Source organism: Kogia breviceps, chromosome 19, assembly GCF_026419965.1.
Source record: "Kogia breviceps isolate mKogBre1 chromosome 19, mKogBre1 haplotype 1, whole genome shotgun sequence".
In the NCBI taxonomy this organism is placed as follows: Eukaryota; Metazoa; Chordata; class Mammalia; order Artiodactyla; family Physeteridae; genus Kogia; species Kogia breviceps.
Genome location: NC_081328.1, coordinates 17451633 through 17465714, shown reverse-complemented (window position 1 = coordinate 17465714; position 14082 = coordinate 17451633). Strand labels below are relative to the sequence as shown.

Here is a 14082-nt window from a genome sequence, read left to right as displayed (position 1 = left end):
CTGGAAAGTGGAAGGAAAGGGATATAGTTGGTGCTTAAAACCTTAAAACACTTGTTTTCAAAAAATAGAGGGAAAATTGAGATAATTGTAACAGTTTAGACATATGCAAATAAAGTTTAAAATACCAATGAAATGGGTGAATTTAAGAAAAATATTGCCTAGATTGACCCCAGAAATGATATTGACATAAATATGCCAATATTCCAAAGGAGGAATTAAGAAAATTATCAAAGAATTACTTATAACAAAGGTCCAGATTTAGGTGATTTTAGAGCTGTTTTGTATCGCATCTTCAAAAAGTGCATAATTGCAGTATTATTCAGATCAAAATAGTGAAATATTATTTTTCAACTATAAATTTAGCCAACTTTAAAATGTTGATAACAACCAGTATTCTCAAGGTTTTAGGGAAATGCTACTGGTAGGAGTATAAGATACAGTCCTTTCGAGTGGACAATTTGGCAGTACTTACCAAAATTTAAAATACACAGACCAGGACTTCCCTGGTGGCGCAGTGGTTAAGAATCCGCCTGCCAATGCAGGGGACATGGGTTCGAGCCCTGGTCTGGGAATATCCCACATGCCATGGAGCAGCTAAGCCTGTGAGCCACAACAACTAAAGCCTGCACGCCTAGAGCCCAAGGTCCGCAGCAAGAGAAGCCACCGCAATGAGAATCCCTCATACCGCAATGAAGAGTAGCCCCCGCTCGCCGCAGTTAGAGAAAGCCTGCACGCAGCCATGAAGACCCAATGCAGCCAAAAATAAATAAATAAATAAATTTTTTAAAATAAATAAAATGAAATACACAGACCACTTTATCTAGGAATTCCATAACTCAGGATTTATCCTGCAATATATTTATATCTCCAAAGACAGATATATGAATAGTTTCATACATTGTAGCAGTCGAAAAACTGGGTGAAAAAACATAAGTATGCATCAGTATGTGATTGGATTAATGAATAATCATGTATGAACACAATAGAATACAGTGTATCTACTAAAATGAATGAAAGGATAAAGGTTAGAAAGGCAAAAGGACAAAATATGTGAAACTGTGGTTTTCAAGACAGTGCACATGCTGGAGGGATGGACTGGGAGTTTGAGGTTAGTAGATGCAAACTATTACATATAGAATGGATAAACAACAAGGTCCTGCTGTATAGCACAGGGAACTATATGCAATATCCTGGGATAAACCACAATGGAAAAGAATATAAAAAAGAATGTTTATATGTGTATAACTGAGTCACTTTGCTGTACAGCAGAAATTAACACAACATTGTAAATGAGCTATACTTCAATTTAAAAAAAAATACAGTGCACATCCATCAAGGAAAGACAGTGATCCCCGAAGGATGAGAAACAAATGAAGTGAGCCCTACAATTAGCCAGTTTACTTCCTGGAGAGAGTTCTGGTCTGTGGCATGAGCAGGGGGCCGTCATAGCAGAGCTCAGTAGGCTCCCTAACTGGAAAGACAGAGCTGCGAGCTGGGAGATACTCAGACAGCTAGAGTTTGCAGCGCAGAGTACCAGAGCAGAGAGAGTGCACAGAGAGAACTCCAGAGATCTTCAGAGGGTCCACTTCAGGTATCCAGCTGAGCAGTTCAGCACATGCATGTGAGGAAAACACCCAAGGCTTGGGAAAGAACCACCCAAAGAATTAGAGGCAACAGGGCTTCCCTGGTGGCGCAGTGGTTGAGAGTCCGCCTGCTGATGCAGGGGACGCGGGTTCATGCCCCGGTCCGGGAAGATCCCACATGCCACAGAGCAGCTGGGCCCATGAGCCATGGCCGCTGAGCCTGTCTGTGCTCTGCAACGGGAGAGGCCACAACAGTGAGAGGCCCGCATACCGCAAAAAGAAAAAAAAAAAAGAGAGAGAGAGAGGTAACAATGCCCAGTGCTCACACAGGGTTGTAAGTAGTGCCTGTGTCCGCAGCCAGATTGGACGAACCTCATGAGTCATGGGACGTTGGGTAGAATCCCGACAAGAATCTTGGCCTCAGTGATGGGGTATAATTAGCCCTGACTGAACACTGCCCTAATCCCACCCAACAACTCACCAGAAGAACCAAACTGTTTCCAAGTAATCTAACAGTGTCCCAGAACAAAGCCCTCAAGTATTTACAGGAATACAAAATACCCAGCACTCAGAAGATAAAATTCAGAGTGCATGGCATCCAATCAAAAATTACCAGGCATACAAAACAGCAGGAAACTATAACCTAAAATGAGAAGAAAAATCAATCAAACTGATCCAGAACTGACACAGATTATAGAATTAACAGACAAGGTCATTAAAGCAATTGTTTTAATAAAATATGGATATTTTATGAATAGAAATGAAAAATATATAGTGTCTGAGGTTTAAATATATATATACTTGATGGAATTAACAGTTTAGACACATGCAGAAGAAGAGTAAACTTGAAGATAGAGCAATAACACTACCCAGAATGAAATACATGGACTTCCCTGGTGGTCCAGTGGTTAAGACTCCGTGCTTCCACGGCAGAATGAAATACACAGGGTGGGGGGGGTGCGGGGAGAGATGCTGCCCCCAAAGAACAGAATATTAGGATGCCATGAGCCAACTTCAGGTGGCCTAATATAAGTGCATGTGGAGTCTCTCTGTAAGAGAGAAGAGGAGGGAAAATTTTTTAGTATTTGAAAAAATAATGGCTGAAATTTTTCCAAATTTGATGCAAACTATAAACTCATCAACAGACATCAAACACACAAAAAATGAAGAAAACTATACCAAGGCACAACATGACAAAACTGCTTAAAACCAGTGATAAAGAGAAAAGAGACAGAGGAAGAGGATGGGGATGCGTCAGAATTTTTTTCAGAAACAATGCAAGTGAGAAGGATCGTGGAGCACCAACTTTAAAACTTTTTTTACTGAAAGAAAAAACAAACAAACCTGTCAACCTAGAATTCTGTATCTAGCAAAGGGTATCTTTCAAAAACCAAAGTGAAATGAAGACTTTTTTTGGCATGTCTGAAGATATGCACTCATAGGAAATGTTAAAGGGAGTCCTTCAGGCAGAAGGAAATGCGGACATACCCCAAAGAATGAAGAGCAAGGGAAATAAATGGTAGCTACATGGGTAAAGATGTACAATTTTTATTATCGTTTAAATCTCTTTAAAAGATAATTGACTGTACTGCAGTCTTCATAGCAGCATTCTTCACAGTAGTTAAAGGTGTAAATAACCCAGATGTCCATCAACAGAAGAATGGATAAAGAATATGTGTGTCCATTCAGTGGAATACTGTTCAGCCTTAAAAAAAAAAAAAGGAATGAAATACATGCTACAATGTGGATGAACCTTGAAGATATTATCTAAGCGATAAGACACAAAAAGACAAACCTTGTGTGATTCCACTTCCATGAAATACCTAGAACAGTCAAATTAATAGAAACAGAAAGTAGAATGGTGGTTACCAGGGACTGGGGGGAGGGAGTAATGGGGAATTATTATTTAATGGGTATTAGTGTTCAGATAGTCTATGGAAAAAAAGATCAACTCAATATAATACAGACTTTATAACAAAATAGAGAGCAGCTTGTTTTAAACTTAGAATGAAATACACGTCTCCAAGAAAAGCTTGCTGGCAGTGGCTTGGTCTGGTTACCAAAGTGTAGAGCCTAATTCTGAACTCCTAGATCCAGAAACTCTATTTTATAAGTATACCTAGAGCTGATCAGACAACCAAGAAATGACTTTTGCTAACCAGGTTCGCACACCCACACAAAACAGTGTAAGCCATGGTGCCAGTTTTTGAATTTGACAAAGGAATGTACCATTTTAGTGAATTCATTTAGTGAATTTATCTACTATCTAGGATATCTTCCTTTCTTGTATCAGGATATCTGGGAAGTCAAATTAGTCATCAGAACAACTGATCAGAGAGAGTTGGATGGTTTTGAGAATTACATCATCTGCTATAGAAAAGCCTGGCATCTCTGATTCTGTCTTTCCATTGATAACAATTTGATGTCTGACAGCATGTCTCTCCCTGGGTCCTATGCATAAAAACTGAAAACTTTTTAGTCATGCTTCTGTTTTCTAAGTTCCATGCAAAATAATACAGTGTATTTCTTCACATTATAGCTTAGATAATGTCATCTTTAGAAACTTTTCAATCCCCAAGGATGTACCGAGGGAAACGATACGATTTTACTAAAGCCCTCTTCTTTATGCTTTGGTTCTTTTCGGAACAGCCACTTTCCATTAACTACAATTATAAAATGTCCTTTAAGGTGGGAGACCTGTGTAAATAGTTGCACCCATAATGTGTCCTCTCCTGGTCTGACTCCAGGGAAACTTTATCTCTGGCCCCCTGTGGAGTTGATGAAACCTACCGACAGATCCCTGGAAGTGTTCAGGCAAGAGCAAGTGACAGGGATTCTTCTCTGGTTGAGGGTTTTAGCTTGGGTAATAGAAGACATCAGATGAGATCTTATCTAACACTGAGTCTGTGATCTAGTTTTTCTTTTACGTTATGAATTTAAGAGGAACAAAACTTGTGTCCCTATGCCAGAACTACTTTTAAGTAAGTCTGAATTTACAAATTCACATGTGTTTGTAAGACATTTGTCTTTGCCGTTTTGATTGAGCTAAGTCATGCAACTCAAAGCTTTTCCTATGTTACATCAGTGTCCTTCCCACTCATTTGATTCATGCTTTAAGGATGATTTGAGTTGCTAAACCTCAAGGTAAAGTCTTATGACCTGTTCTCTTTAGAAATTACATTTCTACATTAAAAAGAATGAAATGTTTCTAAACAGTGCTTCAGTGTAGCTGCTGCTTTTAGGTTTTTGTTTGTTGGTTTCCAGATTAACTCATGGACACATCCTAAGAAGGGCTATACCCTCCACTTTACGACCGTGCCTATTGTTTTTTTGAATCTTGTGTGACCTTGTGAAATTATGCAACATGTTTTGTTTTTTTTCAGTTTCTTTTGCAACACACTCATATATTTCTCAGTGTGATTTCACAAAAGATGAGGAGCCCTACTTTTACTTGTTATTCAGATTCCATTTTAGATGTTCTCTGTTTTCCGTACTCTAAGATGGATACAGATGACTAGTGTTCTCCCAGAGGGTTTTCACAAACCAGTGTTCCATTGAATATGAATTCGTTTTTTTGAAAGCGTTCCACAACTAAATGTATTTGGGAAAGGCTGGGTTAAACAGTTACACATGCTTTTTAAGTGCAGAATTCTATGAGCCTTTGATGTATCCCTGGGATCTGAACACCACTGGTGGGTGGGGGGGTGGGGGAGGTGGCAAGGTTTGTAGTTCCTCAAACCAGCTTGACGTGGAAACCTGTCTCTCACAAAGCATCGCGCAAGGCTAGGGTTGTGCAAAACAACTTAGAAAAACGCTGATGTAGAAGGTCTGCAACCACCTTGTTTCAACTCTTATGACAAGTGCCAGTTCTCTTTTATGGCAAAAACCGTTGCTATGTGAAGTAAATAATCACTGTCAAGACTGCTTATTACTCTACCACATAGACTCTGTTTTTCTCTTAATTACAGATACCATTTCTGTCAAGTTGAAGACTAGAAAATATGCTCTATGTAAAGGAATGTTTAGAAAATGGACTGATTTCTAAAACTATGAGGCAAAGGGGATAAGACAATAAAATTCAAACTAAAACTTGAAGTTTAGGTTGCTGTATCCTACCTATAGCAATATGTTCCACTATATCCTACCCTACCTATCCTAATTCAGTTAACTGTATCACAACTATACCTTCTAGTCTACTAAGGGGAAGGTTCTTAGTGGGTTCTTTCATTGTTTTGTTTTGTTTTGTTTTGCTTTCCTTTTCCTTTCAGTCACTGAGACACGTGACATGGTAGTGGTTCAGAAATTTTTAGTGCTTGGTATCTTGATTTAAATATTATCCAAATTTAAAATTGAGCCATCCTAATCAGCAAGTTGTTAACTACTTATTTACAAAATATCCTGTGGTTAATTCTGTCTGTTAGGAAAAGATTTACCTGCAAATGTGGGCATTCTCTGACTCTCTAACAAAGTAGCACTCTGCAGCATCACACACATACGTTTTCTCCCAAACCCATTATCCAGTTTTGTTTTCTTTATGTGAAATTATATTTATATTTATTTATATTATGTTTTTCTTTCTATGAAATTACTTTCACTTTTTAGTTTCTTACCTATCTCAACTCCCATCTGCCAGTCTCAGACTCCTATTGTAACAGAGGACGTCATGTCATTCCTTTGTATGTCATCAGCAGTTTTTAGAGTGCTTGAAAACGCACATTGTAAATTTTGGGGAAAAAAATTATCAAATTACTTAACTCGAGTAAATGCTTACCGGTATAATTTCTTTTCAATTAATAGGAGTTGGGTGCTGGATTTCAAAATGTAGAAAAAAATAAGCTCAATCCCATCTTTAGATTTCTGGTAATAAAAAGACACGTTTCTCAATGAAATTGTGAGTCTAAAAGAGATCTTAGGGACTTCCCTGGTGGGCCAGTGGCTAGGACTCTGTACTCTCACTGCTGAGGGCCTGGGTTCAATCCCTGGTCAGGGAACTAAAATCCCACAAGTTGCACAGGGCAGCCAAAAAAAAAAAAAATTTTTTTTTAAATAAAAATAAATAAATAAAAGAGATCTTAGAAGGGTAGCTACTAGCAAGCAATGCAGTGTTGCAGATACAGACTCAGAACCACTGAGGACAGCTCCTCTGGCCCGTTGGCGTTCTGTGTGCAGAGTCTTGTAGTGATGGCTGGTCGTAAAAGTCTTGCCCTTCAGGGACTTAGACTCCGAAGGGAAAAATTAAATTAATGCATGGAAGAGATACTTTATGAGAGAAAAGAAAATGTACAAGTAAATCTCAATAATCTCAACAAGGAGAATAAAAAATAACTTTTAAAACAGTAATCCGTGTGCTTATATAGTACATGCCATGCTGGGGAGCTCTTCATTATGGAGATAGCTGACTAATAAAATGGCTGCCTGCCTCAGAAATAAAAAAGTGAAAAGTCTGTGGTTGCTCTTTCTTCAGTGAAGACATGAAGTTTTTCCACGACCCAACTGGGCAGTGGGGACTGAAGCTGTTGAGCCACTGTGCTCTCACTTGCCACTGGGGAAATGCTTTTCTTACGTAATGCAGCCTCCGCAATGTGCTGCAGCTGTCTTCCATCTCTTTTCCAACCAGACAGTTCCTGCCATCAACACTGAGTGGCTCATGTAGGGAAGAAGACTTCTTGAAATTATCCTGTGGGATTAAAAGTGCCCTCAAAGCCTGTTAACTTCTCTGGTGGCGCAGTGGTTAAGAATCTGCCCGCCAATGCAGGGGACACAGGTTCGAGCCCTGGTCCGGGAAGATCCCACATGCCGCGGAGCAGCTAAGCCCGTGAGCCACAACTACTGAGCCTGCGTGCCACAACTACTGAACCGGCGAGCTACAACTACCGAACCCATGAGCCACAACTACTAAAGCCTGCACGCCTAGAGCCCATGCTCCGCAACAAGAGAAGCCACCGCAATGAGAAACCCACGCACCACAACGAAGAATAGCCCCCGCTCGCCGCAACTAGAGAAAGCCCGTGCACAGCAACGAAGACCTGATGCAGCCATAAATAAATAAATAAATAATTTTTAAAAAGAAAGTAAAAAGAAGCTTTAAAAAAAAAAAAAGTGCTCTCAAAACCCACTGGTCAGCAAGGATGTACTAAGTCCTACAGGTTGCCCGCTTCTGTACTGGGGGGCTGTGAGGTACAAGAAAAAAGACACCATACGGTCATTACCCTCAAGGAGCTTCCAGGCGGGCTGGAACACAGGAGTACTGTTCATGAAATAGTAAGGCAATAAGTAAAAACCTGCCCTGGATATCTGAGATTCTACATTGTTCTTGTTCTGTTCATGCATTTGTTTGTATTGCGGTGTAATTTATGTGTAGGTAAATGCACAGATCTCAAGTATACAGTTCACTGAGCTTTGACTAGTGCATATGCCTGTGTAAATCACAACCCCATCAAGATACAGAACATTTCCATCACCGGAGAGAGCTCCCTCAGCTCCCTTCCCAGCCAAGCCCCACCACTACTACCAAAGGCAACCACTGTTCCGATTTCTTTTACCACAAATTAGTTTAGCTGTTTCTTAACCTTCATTTAAAAAAAAAAATCCTACAGTTGTATGTGAGATTTTTACTTTGTTTTGAAGTGAATTTGTTAGTCTTATTTATGACAATTTTGATAACTTATTTGTAGCTATTTTATAAGGAAAGCAGCTTTTGGATAGACTTCCAATTTTAAGACAATCTATAACCTTTGATATTGGCTCAGTTAATTAGAGCTCGGTTAGTGAGGATATAGTCAGTAGATTTATTATCACAAGATTAATAAGTAAAATCAACCTCTTTTGCTAAACATAGCTTCAACTATAAGTTTAAAAAACACAGCATTCCACACAGCTATTTTAGCAAGTATATTTTTCATGACAAGCATCCATGGTCTAAAAGTTACAAGTAAGCTGTCCTTAAAATTATTAAACCATTCCAATTATTAAGTGAGAACTTGTGCTTTCTAAGAGACTAAGGATATAGATGTAACTGAATTGTCTTGGTTTTATAAGCATCGGCCAACCTTCCTCCCTGTCATTTTCTCCAAGCAAAGAGTAATGATGTAGCCAGTGTTTTCCATTAGCAAAAGCACTTAGACTAATCGTTTCTCCTATTCTCAGGTATCCTGCTTTAAAAGTAAAACCTGTGCTTTTTGTTTTCAGGGTCAATTTTTTGTTTCATTCTTAATTCTGCATATATCCTATATATTGATTCTACAACTGTGTTGTAGAAGTTCAGAAAAAAGCCATGAAAAACAGTGAAATAATATCATTTGTGGCAACGTGAATGGACCTAGAGATTATTATACTAAGTGAAATAAGCCAGACAGAGAAAGGTAAATATCGTATATCAGTTATATAGAGAATGTAAAAAACAAAAAAAAAAGGTACAAATGAACTTATTTACAAACCAGAAACATAACCACAGACATAGATAACAAACTTATGGTTACCAAAGAGGAAAGGGATGGGAAGGATAGATTAGGAGGTTGGGATTAACATATACACACTACTATATATCAAGTAGATAACCAACAAGGACCTACTGCATAGCACAAGGAACTGTACTCAATATTTTGTAATAACCTACAGGGGAAAAGAATCTGAGGGGCTTCCCTAGCAGTCCAGTGGTTAAGATTCCACGCTTCCATTGCAGGGGGCACACGCTCTATTCCTGGTCAGGGAACTAAGATCCCTCATGCAGCACGGCATGGCCAAAATAAATAAATAAAAAGAATCTGAAAAAGAATAAATACATGTATATGTATAACTGAATCACTCTGCTGTACACCTGAAAGTAACACAACATTGTAAATCAACTGTACTTCAATTTTTTAAATAAATAATTTTTAAACTTTTTAATTAAAAAGTTTTTAAATAGAGAAAAAGAGAGTGATCATTTTTTTGCTAGAGGAATTGAAGAGGTTTTATAATAGAATGAGAAGTTGAGCATTATCTTGACATATACATGGATAAAGAGAAGAAGGGAGTAGAAGATGATAAACATTTAAGAGAGAGCATGACATGAGGAAACCTGTCAGAAAGGAGCCAGAGCCCTTGAAGAAATATGTAAAGTCAAACAAGTAGAATGGTGGCAGATAGGAAAACTCCTGAAAGTCAGATAAAGGAATCGTAGAGCCTGAGTGGCAGGGTACCTTGGAGATCCTTAGATTTCCTATTTAAAGCCCTTCTCTTCCACCGCACCCACATCAGATGTCTATTTAGCTTACGCTGAATCCTTTCTGTGTGGGCACTTACTGCCTTCTCATATGGTGCATTCTTTTTGTGGAGAGTAATAACGATGAGGAAATTATTTATGCTATGTGCAATAGGAAGGCGCTATCTGTTTTTGAATATTTAATCTTTTTTATTTTGTATGTTACAGCTGTACGGTGTAGTGATTCACAGTTATAAAGGTTATACTCCATTTATAGTTATTACAGAATATTGGCTATATTCCCCATGGTGTACAATATATCCTTGTAGCTTATTTCATACCTAGTAGTTTGTACCTCTTAATCCCCTACCCTTATACTACCCTTCCTCTCTCCCACTGGTAACCACTAGTTTGTTCTCTATATCTGTGAGTCTGCTTCTTTTTTGTTATCTTCACTAATTTGTTGTATTTTTTAGGTTCCACATATAAGTGATATCATACAGTATTTATCTCTCTCTGACTTCTTTCACTTAACATAAGTAGATTTAATGTAGAACATGTAGATTCATAAACATGTTTTAGGGAATTTAATCTGAAATATACCTGCCCAGTGCATTAGGAAAGGGACAGAATGAGTTGTTTGAAATAGGTTTTTTTTTTTTGTAACAGCTTTATTGAGGTATGATTCACTTAACATACAGTTCACCATTTTAAAGTATACAGTTTTAGTTTGTTTAGAACTATATATCCGTCACTACAATCAATTGCTAAACATTTTCATTAACCCAAAAAGAAACCCCACACCCCTTAGCTGTCCTCCCCCCAAACCTCCCATCTCCCCCAGCCCTATGAAACCACTAACCTACGCTCTGTTTCTATATAGATTTGCTTATTCTGGACATTTCATATAAATGGAATCATACAACATATGGTCCTTTGTGACTCTCTTCTTTTACTTGGCATGTTTTCAGCGTTCATCCACGTTAAAGCATGTATCAGTACTTTACTCTTTTTATTGCTAAATTATATTCTGTTGTATGGATACATCACATTTTATTTATTCATTCATCAGTTGATGGATATTGAGGTTGTTTCTCCCTTTTAGCTATTATGATTAAGGCTGCTGTGAACATTCAGGCACAAGATTTTTTGTGGATATGTTTTCAGTTCCCCTGTGTATATACTTAGGAGTGGAATGTCTGAGTCACATGGCAATTCTATGTTTAACCATTTAAGGAGCTGCCAGACTATTTTATAAAGCAACTTCATCATTTTAGACCCCGACCAGTAGTGAGGGTTCCAATTTCCCCACATCCTGGCCAACATTTGTTACTGTCTTTTTTATTATTGTCATCCTAGTGGGTGTGAGGTGGTATCTCACTGTGGTTCTGATTTACGTTTTCCTGATGGCTAATGATGTCAAGCATCTTTTCATGTTTTTTACAGCCATTTGTATGTCTTCTCTGGAGAAATGTCTCTTCAAATTCTTTACCCATTTAAAATCTGGGGGGAGGGTCTTTTTATTACTGAGTTATATACTCTAGATACAACGTATATTCTATTCTTTATATATTCTAGGTAAAAGTTCCTCTTCAGATATATGATTGACAAAATTTTCTCCTTTTCTGTGGGTTGCCTTTTCACTTTCATTATAGTGTCTGGGTTACGTGTTTTTAGTTCTTTAATTCTTCTGTGTTTTTCTTGTTTTCCCTGCTCGATGGTAAACTTGTGAAATTTACATTGTACAATTCCACAAATCTGGAAACACTCCTTTTCCATCTCCGTTGCATGCAAAGGGTGGTCATAGCTGGTGCACATCTATTACAGAATCTGGCTCCACAGCCAGCCACCTCTGCTCCTAGATGTTTTCCTGACAGATGGTTCGATTTCAGTCTTGATGAGATGTTATGGTTTATTATTTTGTTTTCTTACAGGTGAATCGCTTTAGTAAGGTGGAAGATCGAGCAATTTTTGTCACTGACCGTCACCTGTATAAAATGGATCCCACTAAGCAGTACAAAGTGATGAAGACTATCCCTCTATACAACGTAAGTGTTCTCTGCTTCTCTCTGAATAAAGGATTCTTAACCTGGTGTCCATAGCCCACGAGTGGGTCATCAGACTGACCACTAGAACCTCTGGGGCTTCAGGGGGTCCGTGAATTCCTGAAGTTTTCTGCCAATCTCATGTTTTATACAAAAGTACGACTTTCTATAAGGAGGATCAAAGCTTCCAATAGAATAACGAAGGCATTTTGTTTTAAAATGTAGGACTCCGCATTCTACGTGACCTTTATTACTAATCCTAGTCACTACTTAAATGTTATGACACGAAATGTATTTTCTTATTGATTTTCATAAACCTTGTTTTTATGTGGAAATGGAATCAGGTAGAGAAATAGTACGGAATTACTTTATGAAAACGTTACCTCTCTTTTAAGTGTAAAATGTATGCTGTTTCCAGAAGTTATTTTCACCAATATATTTTACCTCTGATCTAAACCTGCCTAGTTACTCACTATCTCCATGGGGTTTCCAAATTCTGTAATCATTCCTTATTTGAAATATGAAATTTGGTGGTGTCTCCTTGAATTTCAATTTGAGACTTAAAATTTTTTTTTTTTATCCTGCTGTATGGGGTCTGCTTTACAAGTGACTGTTTGTTCTGACCTTGAAAAAGATCTTCCTAGACTGCTGGATCTTTCCATGTGTCAGGTGACTTTCCTCCGTCCGCTCATTCTTAAAGAGGGAGGTCTGAGTTTGTCCAATCATGGGATCTATGAGGAGTATTATTCAAAGCTTGTTTTAAATCCTTTTGGCCTCTGCAAAAGGGAATAGGAAACATATTGTTTTATAGTTTTATTTCGTTAAATCAGGAGTCCTGTTGGCTGTGAGGTTCAACGAAGACAAACTATGCCTGGCTTTGCTAAATAATTTAGAACATCCCTGCAGGCCTGTCACCCGATGATGAGGCTGAGATTTGTCTCCGTCACCCAGTCCCCCCACCCCCCCACACATGCATACACACCTTTCTCCCTTTCAGTAGGAAGGCGAATGGATTGCAGCTAGGAAGGAAATGATGTTCTAAGACATTCTTGATCATATGTAGTCTTCTTAGCAAAGACTTGTAATCTTATATAGCCATCACAGTTTAAGCCTAATAACCCTGCAGTCTCGAAGGAGGAGATGAAGGAAGATACAGGAGAAAACCAAATTTTGTCAAAGTCTAATAAAGTGTACTTTATTTCTTTTCCTTACTTTCCATTAAAGGGAAATCAATCTGGCACATGATACGAGTTCAATAAGTAATTAACCAGGTCTTTGAACTGAAGTTATTTTCCCAAACTACCTTCCCTTTTCATGTTGACTGGTGTATATTTAGAATCACTGTTCCCCTTCATCATCATTATCATCATCAGTGTTATCAATAATACCATACTATACAAAAAATTAACCATGTTTTGCCACGGAGCAACTAAGCCCATGCACCACAACTACTGAGCCTGCACTCTAGAGCCCACAAGCCACAACTACTGAGCCCGTGTGCCACAACTACTGAAGCCCGGGTGCCTAGAGCCCGTGCTCCACAACAAGAGAAGCCACCGCAATGAGAAGCCCGCTCACCACAACTAAGAGTAGCTCCTGCTTGCTGGAACTAGAGAAAGCCTGCTCGCAGCAAGACCCAACACAGCCAAAAATAAATAAGTAAATTTCTTTTAAAAAAATTAACCACGTTTAACACTCGTAAAGGTAAACGATGTCAATAGGATGGATACACACTGTCGCAGATGCTGTCGGTACTCTGCCCACCTCCCCTTGTATTCCCTTACCATTTCTGTACACGACAGCCTAACTTCTGACAGCCAACACCTTTGTCGAAAGGCTTCCCTCAGGCTGCCAGAGTCCATAGAGGGCTGGAAACGCCCACCCACCCCCAGCCACCTAAATGACTAGTGGGTGTGGGGTATAAATGCTCCGTCCCCACCATTCATCGGTCACAATGATTCTCACGTGTGTTTAACACCATTTGCTGGAGCTGTTCTGTAGGAATCAGCTGCGCTGCCCACCGTGTTAGCTGCTTAGTAACGGGCCCTACTGTCTGCTTTCCCTTCCTGAGCCACCTCCCCACTCCCTCGCCCGTGTACCTGCACCTCCTGAATCAATTCTGAGGCTCATCAGCCTTTGTCTCGGGACCTGCTTTGGGGAGGAGCTACCCTCTTAGGAGGGGGCAGATTGAATGGGGCACAGGACTTCCAGCCGTGTCTACCTATAAATATGTTGTTGAGTCTGAAGCAAACACAGCCAGATATTGTCTGGA

General features: G+C 39.0%; 1 protein-coding gene across 3 annotated transcripts in view; it reads left to right on the top strand.

Annotated features, from left to right (window-relative positions):
* Positions 1-14082, top strand: part of MYO1D (myosin ID) — a 352561-nt gene that overhangs the window by 197165 nt on the left and 141314 nt on the right. For all 3 annotated transcript variants that reach the window (XM_067021776.1, XM_059047839.2, XM_067021775.1), the window contains one exon: positions 11700-11813. In XM_067021776.1, the coding sequence (XP_066877877.1) occupies positions 11700-11813 (114 nt within the window). The remainder of the gene's footprint in view (positions 1-11699; positions 11814-14082) is intronic.